Source organism: Haliotis cracherodii, unplaced genomic scaffold (assembly GCF_022045235.1).
Source record: "Haliotis cracherodii isolate W230 unplaced genomic scaffold, xgHalCrac1.p SCAF_14, whole genome shotgun sequence".
NCBI classification, from domain to species: Eukaryota; Metazoa; Mollusca; class Gastropoda; order Lepetellida; family Haliotidae; genus Haliotis; species Haliotis cracherodii.
Window position 1 is genome coordinate 5,327,721 of NW_027266269.1, and position 16,901 is coordinate 5,344,621.

Consider the following 16,901-nt stretch of genomic DNA (forward strand, 5'->3'; position numbering starts at 1 on the left):
GGTGTGGCAGGAATCTGTCTGTCCTGGCTCTGGCGACACATTATAGTTAGTATTCATGTACAGAGAGTATTATACAAGCACTTGTGTCATCCTGATTTAAAAAAAACAGTGTCAGAATCCTTGTATTTCCCAAGCGAAAGCAGGGGTAATAGATGAACAATTACACCCCCATGAGTTTTGAGGTACCAAACTTTCTGAATGTCTCTCAAAACATCTTACATGAAGCTGATTTGGGTCCACACTATGCCTAACTTATAAACAAAATGAAATTAAAATTGGCAATAAGTGATATATAGTAACTGTCTGTCTGTTTGTTTGTTTGTTTGTTTGTTTGTTTATTGCGCTGATCTTCCACTCAATGGATTGCCCCGTTCAAGTTTTGTTTGTTTGTTTGTTTGTTTGTTGTTTAACGCCGCACTCAGCAATATTCCAGCTGTATTACGGTGGTCAGTAAATAATCGAGTCTGGACCAGACAATCAAGTGACTGACATCATGAGCATCAACCAAGTCAGGGAGCCAGACTACCCAATCCCATATTGCACAAAAGAGTCACTGTGTTTGCACACTGTGATGTTGTCTTTAATTTTCTGATCATGTTTTCTTTTTTAGTCTGAAATGGCCCATACATCAGATTTCACCCTCAGATCACCTACTCCAAACTGCATGTCTTGTCAACTTAGTCAACAGAATGAAAATACCGCATTCGACGCAATAAGCGCCCCACTCTAATAAGCACCCACGGCGATATTTGCTAAAATATTGGCTAGTGAACAATTCCAATTAGCACCCCTTCAGATTGATCAATGTACACTTATTTATTCATGTATAATACGCACTCGTGTGTTATATGCACCCTTATTTATGGACAATTAAATTCTGGAAAATATATCTGTCACAGACATTTCCTTTCTAACATTTCAGGCTGTCAGCATAAACCACAAAATATACGATCTTTCAACTCTGTTTTTTCTCTCACCAAAATTATATTCTAATAAGAGCCCCCTATTTCTAATTTTGAGGGCGCCCTGGGCACTTATGATGTAGGATATGGCACACATAATTTTGAAAAAAGCAATATACCAATATTCCGAATGTATTTTAGTACATATTCATCAGTACAGTTCAAATTGTGGTGTTTACTCAGCAATATTACAACTATATAGAGAATCTCACCCTTGTGTCTTTTGATATCAAATATATCAACACGAGTTGATAAAAGTGGAAAAACTCAGAGGCTTGCCGAGGATTTTTTCCACCTTTATCAACTCCTGTGGGAGCCAGTTTTGGATGATAATTGACGTTGGTCTACAATGTAAATAATTGTGTCTGCACCAGACAATCCAGTGATTGATATCATGAGCAATAGGGACACAATGACCACCTGATCCCATTAGTCGCCTCTTACGACAAGCATAGTCGTCCCTTATGGCAAGCATGGTTTGCAGAAGACCTGTTCTACCCCGGAATGTTCATGGTTGAGTTGAGATGAGGCAAACAACAAATAAACAAATCAGGGTCAAGGCTTCTTCCTTCTCGGTGCTCGCTGACTTGGTTGAAGCATGTCATCGATCCCAAGTTCGTGGATCGATGCTCATGATGTCGATCACTGGATTTTCTGGTCAAGATTTGATTATCTACAGACCCCCGTCATATAGGAATATGGAGTGCTGCGTAAATCAACAAATAAACAAATCAGGGTCAAGGCTTCTTGTTTCTCGGTGCAGCGTAAAACAACAAACCAACCAACCAACCAATCTATTGGCCTTACCTATTTCCTTGCTGGTGAAAGCTAGGGCTATTTTGTTGATGTTCTGCAGAGGCACGAAGTGCGTGACCCACAAGTCTCGGGCTTTACACGAGTCGGTGCCAGTCTTGATGGTGCGCTGACTCCGTAGGTCCATACCCCACATGGAGATCGACCCTTCCTGCAAACAAGGCATTGTGGGTAACAAAGGGAGGTAATCAAGGATACCCACTATCATGCAACATTTACTAATCAACTGGACCTGATAGAAACAAACATTTCCCTAACATGTTGTTTGTTTGTTTGTTTGTTTGTTAACGCCACTGTCAGAAATATTCTAGCCAGTAAACCCAATCTCATCAAAATCAGATCTTAGTTCTCGCTGCTGCTAAACAAAGATCTAAGGACATCCCATTACGGGTCGCGTCAGAGGGACATGTCGCGAACTTTGACCGACCCCGACCACTGAAATGACTAACAAGAAGTCGACATCTGCCAATTAGAAAGCAGCTTTCTCGAGCTTTACGGCACTCGTTTCAAGCTGGCGACTTCCATTTAAGACAACGCTTGAAAATTATGTTGACACAGTTCTCGATTAAAATTTGGAAAACTGAACAAACGAACATTCTGGAATGTCTAATATATGTTTGAGATCGTCTTGCAGTGCTTCCCACGTACTCTTCAACGCCTCCTCCTTTCAAATGTTTACGGAAGCGAGAGATTTTGACGGAATCAGCCATACCGGCCGTAACTGACAATCGGAATACCCCGTGTTAACACTTTCGAGGTTGTCATTCCGACTGTCACTTTCATGATCTGGTAAGCAACGGTTTGATTGGTCGGATGAAAGGTCGTTCTGACATGACCCGTAATGGGATGTCCTCAGATCTTTGTTCAGCAATAGCGAGAACTAAGATCTGATCTTAATTAGATTTCCAGTAAACCCAACAAGACTTTGGGCAGATATTATAAATATTGAAAAAATCGCAAAAAATAAGATACAGATCACATCTTGATTCACTTGAAACAGGTACTGGAGACTGTACAATAGTGTGAGCGAGTTGGGTTTGACGTCACTTTTAACAGTATTCCAGTTATATCACGGCGTGTCAGCTCAATGTGGTAGGAAAGCCCGAAGTGATGCAGGTCTCAAACGTTTACCACTTCGGTGAAACCCACGAGCACGGGAATGGTGCTGACAAACCTAAAAGCATAATCAGGGCGAACCGGGATTCGAACCCACAATCATAGGTTTCTAGCATGCCAAAGGGACGCAACTCTGCACAACGAATCGCGGGGCCTTATATGACAAAACTGAATATGTAAGTCGTCTCAAAAGTATCTGTCAGACAGTCGTGCAGGTGAGGGAAAATTTCATTCAGCCTGAGAGAAAAGTTACCAGCCATGGGCAGGCGGACAGGCAGTTATTTCAGACACTGATTCCAGCAACATCAGGAGGCTATTTTTTATCCTGTGACATTTGCTTTTTACAACAAACCCACTAACCTGAAAATACCCATCCCTCATAAACCTTTACATCTTCTGTGAGGTGAAATGGTGATCCCCACCTGATTTTAATTGTTTTAATCCCCTATGTGACAAGAATAAGGTTAGTTAACGTTTGTCTGTTTGTTTGACATTTGAGGCCAGATTCAGCAATACTCCAGCTTTTTGACAGCGACCCGTAAATAATCGAGTCCAGACCAGACAATCCAATGACTGATATTGTACGCAACAATCCACGCTGTTACGTTGCGATGACACCGAGCGTCACCCAGCAACGATGGTCACCTCTCACAACCGTCATAAATGGCTAGCGATCCCCACAGGTTACAGGTAAATGAAATTGTCCGACATTGCCGAGGTTGGATTTTATTCTAAGCTGTCTACTGCTAAAGATTGTTAATTTTATTTTTTCCTTAAAGATGTTGATATCTTATATAAGAAATAAACGACTCATGGTACAAGGCTCTAGGACGATATCCTAGGGTCCCCTGGTGATACAGACTGATTCCCCTTCTCCTACCCAGAGTTCCATGCGGCCGGCACATCCTACACAGTCCATTCAAGATATTGCGTGTGCTTTTCGTCCATTTAATTTTTTACAAGCTTTCACATTGTGATAAACAAATGTCAAAGAATGGTTACGGCTCATTAAGAAAGTATCCTAAAACGTGAAAATCTATTTCCTTTGTTTACATTGGTTGTACGGCTCCACGTGCTGTCATCGAAGCTCAACGGAGAGCTAGCGATACGGTCACTTTGATGTTTAAATATATACTACTCAAAAGAAGTTAAGGATCACCCGATTCTTTCATAATGGTAAAGTTAATCTGTCATGACATAAGAGATTAACTATAGTAATATGAAAGAATCAGGTGATCCTTAACTTCTTTTGAGTAGTATATATTGTCATGCAACTCACTGTCGCAGTTGTAGTAGCATATCTATATAATTATGCAAAGCAACATGTAAATCGCCCCAAATACTTGCTTTAGTCCGTTCTATACTGATTTCTGAAAAAGCGTGTTTGTTTACAAACAAGGGAAAAGTCTGGTCACGTGATATGCAAATTAGCCTGTGGCGGTGGTGTTATGCTGAGGCAGCACTGTGCCGGAGTGTGACTGACTCCGCGTGCCGGTGCGGAAGCTCCATCCCTACCTTGCTGATGGCGATGTATCTGTGGGTGTTCTTGAAGTATGCAACTCGCTGTATCACGTCCTTGTGAGGGCTGCAGAAGAAAACACAGAGGTCAATACATTTATAAGAGAGGGAGTTGCGTTTTACACGCTGTTAGCAATATTCCACAAATATCCCATCGGGGGACACCACAAATGGGCTTCCAACATTGTACCCATGTGGGAATCGAACCAGAGTCTTCCACATGACGAGAGAACCCTTTTATAACTAAAATTCTAACCCTGACTCCACACAGGGTTAATACTATACCGTATTGGACATAATAAGCGCCCCACTCTAATAAGCGGCCATGGCGATATTTGCTAATATATTGGCAAGTGAACAATCACAATTAGCACCCCTTCCGATTAATCAATGTACACAAGACTTATTTATTCGTGTATAATACGCACTCGTGTGTTATATCACCCTTAATTATGGGCAATTCAATTCTTGAAACATATCTGTCGTATGTAAACATTTCAGGCTGTTAGCATAAACCACAAAATTTACCATCTTTCAACTCAAAATATTATTCTAATAAGTGCCCCCTCTTTCTAATTTTGAGAGCGCCCTGGGCACTTATGACGTTGAATACGGTACTTCTTTGTGTGGATTTCCGATAAACTAAGAAATATAACTACAATGGCAACAGACTTTGACATTAAATAGCACCTTAACTGTTTCGTAGAAATAAACATTTTCAACTAAACAGTCGGGCCATATCAAAAGTCATTGGCATTTGGTTAGGCGATAAAAATTGATTTGCTAGATTATCATCCCTGTCCAACTCACAACTACAGCTGTAAACTGGTCTACAAGCAACTCTCAGTGCGTGCTCGCTATTTTGACAAGAGTTTGCCACAAACGTGGCTATATCCCCCGCCCAGTGCAGAATTTATGACATAAATAAATCTAAACAAACCCTAACCTTTTTTAACCGAGGTGGAATTTGTTATGGAAATGGCAAAAAAAAGAAGAGTTTGGAACCTGAGTCCATCTTGCTGCCATGGAAACCTAAAAAAAAAAAAATTCTAAAATTTCTAAATAGCAAAAGGCACCAGTTCAGCATGGACCTGACAGACCTGCAAAGTTTGATGAAAAAACATCGAACGGTTTCTGGTTTATGCTCTGGAAACGAACCCTACCTTCACAAAACCTAAGTCAATCTTGCATTGTCCATCCAAGATATTGAACGGTTTATGAGTTTAGCTCCGGAAACGAAACATGACGGACAGACGAAGCCCGTTTCTATATCCCCCGCCAACTTTGTTGGACGTGGGATAAAAAGGAATAAAAAGCATCCCTCCTACTTTGGAAAAAAAGTGGCTGTGAAGGTAACAATAATTTCATTACGGCCTTAATGGGAGCAGCTATTTCTAACCCTGTTCCTAGCACCTGGACTTTACCTGGGCAGAGACTTGAGATCCCTCCACTGGGGCAGCTATTTCTAACCCTGTTCCTAGCACCCCGGCTTTACCTGGGCAGAGACTTGAGATCCCTCCACCGGGGCAGCTATTTCTAACCCTGTTCCTAGCACCTGCGCTTTACCTGGGAAGAGACTTGAGATCCCTCCACTGGGGCAGCTATTTCTAACCCTGTTCCTAGCACCCCGGCTTTACCTGGGAAGAGACTTGAGATCCCTCCACTGGGGCAGCTATTTCTAACCCTGTTCCTAGCACCTGGACTTTACCTGGGCAGAGACTTGAGATCCCTCCACCGGGGCAGCTATTTCTAACCCTGTTCCTAGCACCTGCGCTTTACCTGGGCAGAGACTTGAGATCCCTCCACTGGGGCAGCTATTTCTAACCCTGTTCCTAGCACCCCGGCTTTACCTGGGAAGAGACTTGAGATCCCTCCACTGGGGCAGCTATTTCTAACCCTGTTCCTAGCACCTGGACTTTACCTGGGCAGAGACTTGAGATCCCTCCACTGGGGCAGCTATTTCTTACCCTGTTCCTAACACCCCGGCTTTACCTGGGCAGAGACTTGAGATCCCTCCACTGGGGCAGCTATTTCTAACCCTGTTCCTAGCACCTGCGCTTTACCTGGGAAGAGACTTGAGATCCCTCCACTGGGGCAGCTATTTCTAACCCTGTTCCTAGCACCTGCGCTTTACCTGGGAAGAGACTTGAGATCCCTCCACTGGGGCAGCTATTTCTAACCCTATTCCTAGCACCTGGGCTTACCTGGGAAGAGACTTGAGATCCCTCCACTGGGGCAGCTATTTCTAACCCTGTTCCTAGCACCCCGGCTTTACCTGGGCAGAGACTTGAGATCCCTCCACTGGGGCACCTGCGTGGACTTGACGCGGTCGTCGCGCTCGTAGAACTCCAGCAGCATGTGAGAGGCGAACTTGTCCCAGTCCACCGTCCCCTCCCGTGTCACGTCGATCTTGTCAAACAGTTCCGCATACTGAAACACACAGACATCACACACTTGACAGCTCTGTAGAGATGAATTACAACTACTCAACATCCCAGAGTTGTAACTCCAATCTGCTAGTGGTTGGTGGACGGGTCACTTGTTACAAAGGAAATCCAGCTAGGGTCAGAGCAGGTTTTTTTTGTTTTTTGTTGTTGTTTAATGCTGCACTCATCAATATTCCAGCTACATGGCGGCGGTCTGTATATAATTGAGTCTAGACTTGACAATCCAGTGATTGACATCATTGATTGATCTTACGACAAGCGTAGTCGCCGTTTACAGCAAGCATGGGTTGCTGAAGACCTATTCTACCCCGGATCTTCTTGGGTCGGTCATAGCAGTGAGTCTATTGGGTTCTATGCTGATTTTAGCAATATTTCAGCAATAGTACAGCCGGGGACATCAGAAATGGGCATCACTCAGGGAGGGAGGGAGGCAGGGAGGGAGGGAGGCAGGCAGGCAGAGATAGAGAGAGACCCTTAATCAGCTCGAGAGTGATACAGAGAGACACTTACCTCTTCTCTCGACCCCTTCCTCAGCAGGAGAGACAGAGCCTCACAGAACTGGGCCTTGTTGAGACTGAGACGGTTGTCGTAACCCTCGCCCTCCATCTGCAGACAACACAACATTATATTCACCATAACCATGTCCTTTCATTCGTTATGCAGATATACAAGACCTACTTTATACCAAATATTGTATCAAATCCATATGCCGGTAGTATTCTTATTATTATCTCACCTCCATGTCAGAATGATGAGATCTGTTTGGTCCATGTGATAAAATAATATGTATCTCGTCTTGGAGGGAAATAAATTGTTTAGAGGGTGAATAAATCCCTTATACCCCGCCATGAGCAAGTCAGGCTGCATGTTGATTTCTGACAGAATAAATCCCTTATGCTCCGTTTTGAAGCAAAAAGATGGCCGCATTTCCCGACACAATGGAAGTCACGTGATATAGAGCAAGTTAATCTCAGCTCAATCGAATATCTGTTTTCTATCAATTTTGAATTTGTTGTATTCTTTTGTAAGGTCATATCAAAACATGTGTCCCTCGTTAGGTCTTATACCAATCATCTCTGGCTCATATTAAACACTGTGTATCCCTCGTGATCCTGCTACAACTTATAATGTACATATTTTAAATGAGTGAGTGCGTGAGTTGGGTTTAACGTCGCTTTTAACAGTATTCCAGTTATATCACGGCGTGTCAGCTTAATGTGGGAGGAGAGCCCGAAGTGATGCAGGCCTCAGACGTTTACCACTTCGGTGAAACCCACGAGCATGGGTATGGTGCTGACAACCTAGAAACAAAATCGGGGCAAACCGGGATTCAAACCCACGATCATAGGTTTCTGACGTGCCCAAGGGACGCAACTCTGCACAGCGAATCGCGGCACCTTAGACCCCCCTTTTTTTATATGAAACACTGACAACAAGTCAGTCTTATTAGCATCTTGTTACTGTTGTGTATTGAGATGAAGATGGTCTACCATGAAGTTTCCCTGGAGACGCTCCAAGTCCTTCATGTTCAGCCTGTTCTCCAGCTTCTGATCCTGGGGTATCACCTTCCTGTAACCATAGCAACACACACATCACTTTGAGGACAAAGAACAACTGTCAAGTTATAGAGTCACATTCCACAAAGCAATCTTAGCGCTAAGACAATCATATCATTCCTACGTTACCACTGACTTACGACAGACATAGAGCTGAGACAGCCTTTCTAAAACAGCTCTGGACCCTGTTCCACAAAGCAATCTTAGCGCTAAGACAATCATATCGTTCCTACGTTTCCACTGACTTACGACAGCCATAGAGCTGAGACAGCCTTTCTAAAACAGCTCTGGACCCTGTTCCACAAAGCAATCTTAGCGATAAGACGATCATATCTTTCCTACGTTACCACTGACTTACGACAGCCATAGAGCTGAGACAGCCTTTCTTAAACAGCTCTGGACCCTGTTCCACAAAGCAATCTTAGCGCTAAGACAATCATATCGTTCCTACGTTACCACTGACTTACGACAGCCATGGAGCTGAGACAGCCTTTCTTACGACAGCCATAGAGCTGAGACAGCCTTTCTTAAACAGCTCTGGACCCTGTTCCACAAAGCAATCTTAGCGCTAAGACAATCATATCGTTCCTACGTTACCACTGACTTACGACAGCCATGGAGCTGAGACAGCCTTTCTTACGACAGCCATAGAGCTGAGACAGCCTTTCTTAAACAGCTCTGGACCCTGTTCCACAAAGCAATCTTAGCGCTAAGACAATCATATCGTTCCTACGTTACCACTGACTTACGACAGCCATGGAGCTGAGACAGCCTTTCTTACGACAGCCATAGAGCTGAGACAGCCTTTCTTAAACAGCTCTGGACCCTGTTCCACAAAGCAATCTTAGCGCTAAGACAATCATATCTTTCCTTCGTTACCACTGACTTACGTCAGTCGTAGGGCTGAAAGAGCCTTTATAATAGAGCTCTGGGCCCCATTCTACAAGCCAATATTGGTGCAAAGACGATCGTAACTCCCTATGTTACCACTGACTCATGCCAGTCGTAGAGCTGAGACAGGCTTAATTTATATAACAGCCTTGATTGTACATAAGTCTCTTGAGGTATCAAGTAAAATATCCTTCAAAACATCACACATGTTAACATATTTTTACATTATCTGGAAAGATACTTGGCTGCTGATGTCCACCATGAATTCTGAGATAAATTCTAATATAATATGTTCTTTGAATTCCATATACCGTATTCACCATTACAAACGGCTAAGGGTGGGGGCTTACTAATGCCATACACAGAATTAAATCTGATCACAAAGATTGAGCGGTAGTGGTTGGTTGGTATCGCTAGAGTTTTACAGGCCTTTGACCACAGAAGATGTGATGAAAAGACAATGCCCAAGTATTTATAATACGTTACTATTTTCATTTCTGTATTTTATTGTACCAATTTTCAATTCGTTTAATAACACCACCATTTCGGAATACAATTATATTTGATTTATCCATCAGAGCTCCAGATAAGCTTTTGGTGCTGTGGGTATTTTACCCATGCATTTTAAAATCATTGGGTATCAGTAATTCTGTCTGCGTATTCAAATTTCTGTTACCCACTAGTTTTTACACATGTGGGTATTTAAGTTAAATATTTTAAAACACTATTCATTTAGTCCCTGCAAACTGGTGTCGTGTGGGTTCGAGAGCTTTATAGGACTCAAAAATACCAGGATACTTCCACAAGAAAGTGTGATGGCAAATGATCATGATGTAACTGTCATCGTGGAGTTTGGCAAGGTTGAGGGAATGCCCGTTTTTTTCAAAATAGGTTGCTGATTTGCTAATCGAATACGCAGGGTTACTTCACAATATTTTGATGATACGCACAAGTTTTATTTTTGTAGCGTATCTGTAATGTTCGTTGCGTATTTGATACGCTTGGATTATATTTTACTGTGTATTTCTGCATTTCTGATGCGTATTTTACGCAGTTACGCAGCTTATCTGGAGCTCTGTCCATATTGACTTCCAGAAACCAAGTATCACAAAAAGATTCCCCATTTATCTAATTTTCTCTGTAACTTAATTACAGAGTAAGCTCCTAAGACAATGTCATTCGCAAAAAGCAACAATTGATTTCATCAATAATATCATTCACAAAAATACCTTCCGTATACACTATTATCTAAATCTATAGCAAGTTGGTTTATAATGAATATAAATAACAAAGGGCTTAACATACAACCCTGTCGGACTCCATAGGTTGGTTGGTTGGTTGGTTGGTTGGTTAACGCCACACTCAGCAATATTCCAGCTGTATGACAGCAGTCTGTAAATAATTGAGTCTGGACCAGACAATCCAGTGATTGATATCACGAGCATCAATCCATGCAATAGGGATTGATGGCATGCTTCAACCAAGTCAGCAAGCCTGACCACCCGATCCCGTTAGTCACAACTTAGTTGAAATGTAAATGTAGCTTAAACATTTTTCAATAAAATCTCACAAGGCATTTATGTGCCCATTTTCTGTAACAAAATCAGTAAAATCAAACTTGGGCTTGGACGATACACCAAATGTACGATACGATACGTATCACAATGGTTCCTCGTGATCCGAGATGAGGCTAATTTTTTTTCATAGACAGGATGACCAAATATGTGGCAAACTGATGATTTACATTTGGCAGCGTCAAGTATGGCACAATGGATGAAAAAACTTACGTTTTCACTAGGGCTGTTATGATTCACTCGCGTATTAGGTGAATCGAACCGTAACCATTCATGAATTGAATTAATTATACATAGCCACTAGAATCGAATATTGATGAATATGCTATCATATATATTTACATACCCTGTACCTAAAAATATCCATAACGACATATTATATGCATAGATTATTTCAATGACAACACTCTCATAATATTTAATTTGATAGTATTGTTTTCACTGGTCATTGTCGCATTTGAGCAGATACTAGTACCTGGATAAGTGCAGTATATAAATGTATAATTTATTAATAATTAACAAACCATGTCAAATAAATTATGTTGTTATTGTTTCTCTGAATATAATAAATAATACATAAACTGCTGACTTGTTATGGTAATTGTTAATTAATATTCGTATTCGTTACCCTATATTTGAGATATGAATCGTATTCGCCTCATAGTGTATTCGTTGCAGCCCTAGTTTTCACCACTAATTTTCACTACTACCAATTAGTGTTTGGTGTTGTATTTAGTTATTAAAGCAAACACTGACAGGTCGTCATGTACATTTTCTATCTTTGTAGTGGGCACTCATAACGATTTCTTGAAGATTGTTCAAGAAGTTGGTCAGTGTGCGTGGATATGTTTGTCGTAAAAGGCAACTAACGGGATCGAGTGGTCAGGCTCGCTGACTTGGTTGATGCATGTCATGGTATCCCAAATCCGTGGATCGATGCTCCTGATGTCAATCACGGGATTTGTCTGGTCCAGACTCGATTATTCACAGCTCGCCATCATATAGCTGGAATATTGCTGAGTGCGGCGTTAAACAACAAACCAACTGTAGTCATTTCAAATATTTCATCAGGTATAACTGAAATGTGAATATTTCACAACCTAACCTGGATTTATTCATCCCTACATCATTTTCAATCTTTTTGGATGCAGATATGAATTTAAAACAAATAGATTGTTTTGTTACACAGAACCCAAAAGCTATGGCAGGGTGAACGAACTGGCATGTAGAATTAATGTGTGTGATGACAACCAACTTAACTGCTTCGGGTATTCTGCCGATGACAAGAGAATTTACTGAGCCAAAATCATAAAGACTATTTAGATTCTACTTTAATAAATATTCTTACAAACATAAATATTTTTAGGAAAAATATAAGTGAGGAATAGTGACACGTCCCCTAACAAGTAGGCCTACACATTTTGGAAGTGGCATTCCCTGTAACGTCCATTTATTAACATGGTCATAGAAAAAGTATGTTGCAATAGGCCCATGTTGGCATGTACAATCACAGGACCATGTAACTAATAATAACAATATCAAAACTCGCAAAAAAATCGCAGTGGAGGCCAAAGGCTCTTGGCCTCGTCTGCGAGTTTTTTTGTTATTATTATTAGTTACATGGTCCTGTGGTACAATGAAACAACACTTTATTTATGCGCAAAGACATCTGTCGATTGAATGAAACAAATGCAAAGCGTCATCATAACTGTTATTACGCTTCCACCTACCTTTCCTGTCTCTCCGGGCTCTTGCTTGAGTCCATGTCTTTAGTTGACCGTGTCGGACTTGAGTTGGTCGACATTCTGGCCGTTTCACTCATCTTCCCGATGTACGGCTAGATATTCTCCCACCTGGACGCCCGTCTTCTATGTCATCTAAGTATCTCGAGATGGTATCTACCTCGTATCAATCGCACAGGGCATGTCACATGTTGGTTTGTTTACACTGTCAGTGTTCCCGTTCTTTCAATGATTGAATAGCGGCCGTCGCCATTTGTAAATCTTCCGTGTTGCCAGGTGCACCGAATACTGTTTGTGGCACAACTGCTGTTAATTAATTTCAAATAATTACACAATATTCTATAATCTCGCGTTATTTATGTTGTAATATTAGTTATTAAAACAACGTATTGAGGATACAATTTATTTTTTTATTTGCAACGTATAATATGTAAGGAAAAAAACAGTTTAGGTAAATGCTGGTGAATAAACTGTAAGTAGTTGCGTCTTGTGTAAACAGGTGCCCGAAGTTGCGCTTTCGTGAGTGAGAGGCTCTGTTTTTATGCCGAATGTGGATTTATTTATCGTATCGTAACCAGTATTCCAATGATAATCAGTTAGGTACCGACAATTTACACAAATAGCTGAATACGCTGAACATAAATTAAATAATTCATATCTTGAAAATAACAGAATAACGCTGATAAGGTATTATACGTCCAAAACGATCTGATAAATTTGGTAAAAACAAAAAAAATCATTGTAAGAAACTTATAAACAAAAATATGAAATGTGTGTTGACAAAGATGTAGCGCCTGTAACTGCAGTCTGTGATATATTATAAGTATACAAATAAATGATCGACACGCAGAATATCTATCAATCTCATTAAAATCAGATCTTAGTTCGCGCTGCAGCTAAACATTTGTTTAGCGGTAGCTAGAACTAAGATCTGATTTTAATGAGATTAAATATCTTGATGATATGTATGGTCTCTGATATAAGATTATTAATCAAATAGAATAAATTAATTGAACATGAAAATTTGAAACAACATTTTAAATAAACAAATTTTGAAATAATTAGAAATAATCAATCTAATTGAAAAGATCAATCAAATTTGAACTCTAATTCGCCAATTAACCAATTCAAAAGTAACTAAATTTACAACTGTAAGAAAACTAAAGGACCATAAATTAAAATAGTGTGTAACTCTCAAACTTGGAGAACTTAAATCTATTCAACCGTTTTGCTAAATGCTGACATTCAGTGCCATGTTTTTTAAATCAAACTACATATAACCTTTGAAAACTTCATAAAATGTATCATTCTTCTTTCTGGAAGTGTATTAATTATGGAGAACCCTTTTCCCTAATATCATTGAAAATATACATATTCGCTTTATAAAACTATGGAGAGATTATTGCCCTCGTATGCTTTCGTAGTTTGAAGTAGAGTTTATACTTTGTTTGTTTGTTTGTTGTTTAACGCCGCACTCAGCAATATCCCAGCTATATGACGGCGGTCTGAAAAATAATCGAGTCTGGACCAGACAATCCAGTGATTGACATCATGATCATCATCCATGCAATTGGTTGGTTGGTTGGTTGGTTGGTTGTTTAACGCCGCACTCAGTAATATTCCAGCTATATGACGGCGGTCTGTAAATAATCGAGTCTGGACCAGACAATCCAGTGATTGATATCACGAGCATCGATCCACGCAATTGGGATCGATGACATGCATCAACCAAGTCAGCGAGCCTGACCACCCGATCCCGTTAGTCGCCTTTAACGACAAGCATAGTCACCTTTTACGGCAATCATGGGTTGCAGTTGGGATATGATGACATGCATCAACCAAGTCAGCAAGCCTGACAACCCGATCCCGTTAGTCGCCTCTTACGACAAGCATAGTCGCCTTTTACGGCAAGCATGGGTTGCTGAAGACCTATTCTATCCCGGATCTTCAGGTTTATACTTGTTGCATAGATTGGGGTGCAGTGAAGTGGAAATGCTCTTTGGTACACAAAGCGTACGTAAAATCCCCCGCTTTGTATAATTGCCACAGGTGAATGTTTAGGTATCACCAGATGGGTGTGTAATTGTCACCAAATTATTGTATAATTGTCACTAGAGTATTTGTCTAATTGTCTGATTGTGCCATTGATACCAGATGATTTTGTCATTGCCACATGTGATTATATAACTGTCGCCAGCTGACTTTGTAATTATCACATGTGATTGTGTAATTCTCCTTTTTATTGTAATTGCCACGGTTGATTCTGTAATTGTCACAAGTGATTGTGTTATTGTCACAAGTGATTCTGTAACTGTCACAAGTGATTGTGTCATTGTCATCAGTGATTGTGTTATTGTCATAAGTGATTCTGTAACTGTCACAAGTGATTGTGTTATTGTCATCAGTGATTGTGTCATTGTCACAAGTGATTCTGTAACTGTCACAAGTGATTGTGTCATTGTCACAAGTGATTCTGTGATTGTCACAAGTTATTGTGTCATTGTCACTAGCGATCCTGTAATTGTCACAAGTGATTGTGTAATTGTCACGGGTGATTCTGTGATTGTCACAAGTTATTGTGTCTAGGCATTAGCGAATCTGTAATTGTCACAAGTGATTCTGTGATTGTCACAAGTGATTCTGTGATTGTCACAAGTGATTCTGTGATTGTCACAGATGATTGTGTATTTGCCACAGGTGATTGTGAAATTGTCACAAGTGATTGTGTCATTGTTACAAGTGATTCTGTAATTGTCACAGATAATTGTCACAGATAATTGTTAAATTGTCACAGGTATTTGTGTAATACATACTGAATCTGTCCACATCACTTGCTCTTCATCAGCCCGCCGTGATATTGCTGGAATATTGCTAAAAGCGGCGTAAAACCACACTCACTCATTCACTCACTCACTCTTGACCAGACTGCTTGTACATAACTCCAAGGAGGGAATTGAATGTAAATAAATAAGACCGCGCTATTACTGCTATAACTGATGTGGACATTTTACACACAATGTCGTTTCTGAGCGCCACCAAACACCCAACTCTACACCCGAACGGGAGATCCATAGAAGGGATATACAATTTGTGTTCTGTGTGGGTTTCCTTTTGTTAATAAATGACATAAATCTGAGCTGTGTTAGAAAACTGACATCTGATTGGCTCAAGAAACCACGCATCCTTCATTTTGATTTGGCGGTCAAAGGTCACTCATGGTTCACCAGAAGTGACCTGTGGATGACCACTGGATGTTTCGTCAGATCTTCACACAGAAAGGTATCATATCGAAACTGAACATAGGATCTTAACTCTTGCGGTTCAGTGTTACCCCATATGTGCCCAGATTACCTAACGGACTCACAAGCAAGCACTCTCCACCGAGAGCCTTACGATCTGCTGACAAACATCTACTGACCCGTGAAGATTCCGGGGTAGAATAGGTCTTCAGCAACCCATGCTTGCCGTAAAAGGTGACTATGCTTGTCGTAAAAGGCGACTAACAGGATCGGGTGGTCAGGCTCGCTGACTTGATGCTCATGATAATAATCACTGGATTGTCTGGTCTAGACTCGATTATTTACAGACCGCCGTCATATAGCTGGAATATTGCTGAGTGCGGCGTTAAACAACAAACAAACAAACAAACAAACAAACAAACAAAACAAACAAACATCTACTAACTGACCCCAGAAGGAATCTGAACTCTTTGGCCAGAACTTCTCTGGAAGAAACTCCCGCTAGAAATCAAACTGGCACCATCCTTGGACCATTTCGAGAAACTGATTAAAACACCTTTTCCGAAAGTACTACGAGTGAGTGAGTGAGTATGGTTTCACGCCGCTTTTAGCAATATTCCAGCAATATCACGGCGGGGGACACCAGAAATGGGCTTCACACATTGTACCCATGTCGGGAATCGAACCCGGGTTTTCGGCGTGACGAGCCAGTGCTTTAACCACAAGGCTACCCGACCGCCCCGAAAGTGCTACGAGGTTTTTGGCCAGTGAATGCTTCACGTCGTTGCTCCCATTACTATAATTATCATTTATCCCCTCACACTTTGCGTTCGTCTGTTTTTCGTTGACCGCCTCCGTGGTCTAATGGTAGAGCGTCCGCCTGGAGAGCTGAAGGTCCGGGGTTCTATCCCCGGCCGCGTCATACCAAAAGACGTTAAAGGATGGTACTTGTTGTTACCCTGTCTGGCGCTCGACATTGAGGGGCTTTAACAAGGACTGGTCGGCTCGGAGTCAGTATACTGTGTCTGAGTGGGGTATTTATG

The 16,901-nt window shown here is 41.2% G+C and overlaps 1 protein-coding gene across 1 annotated transcript in view; it reads right to left on the reverse strand.

Moving 5' to 3' along the window:
• LOC139460978 (cilia- and flagella-associated protein 337-like) overlaps positions 1 to 12,879 on the reverse strand; it is a 129,181-nt gene extending 116,302 nt beyond the window's left edge. The window contains exons 1-6 of the mRNA XM_071242439.1: positions 12,608 to 12,879; positions 8,347 to 8,425; positions 7,367 to 7,462; positions 6,685 to 6,839; positions 4,407 to 4,476; positions 1,770 to 1,926 (exon numbers count right to left, since the gene is read on the reverse strand). Of these exons, the coding sequence (XP_071098540.1) occupies positions 1,770 to 1,926; positions 4,407 to 4,476; positions 6,685 to 6,839; positions 7,367 to 7,462; positions 8,347 to 8,425; positions 12,608 to 12,699 (649 nt within the window). The 5' untranslated portion in view covers positions 12,700 to 12,879. The remainder of the gene's footprint in view (positions 1 to 1,769; positions 1,927 to 4,406; positions 4,477 to 6,684; positions 6,840 to 7,366; positions 7,463 to 8,346; positions 8,426 to 12,607) is intronic.
• Positions 12,880 to 16,901: the final 4,022 nt, after the last annotated feature.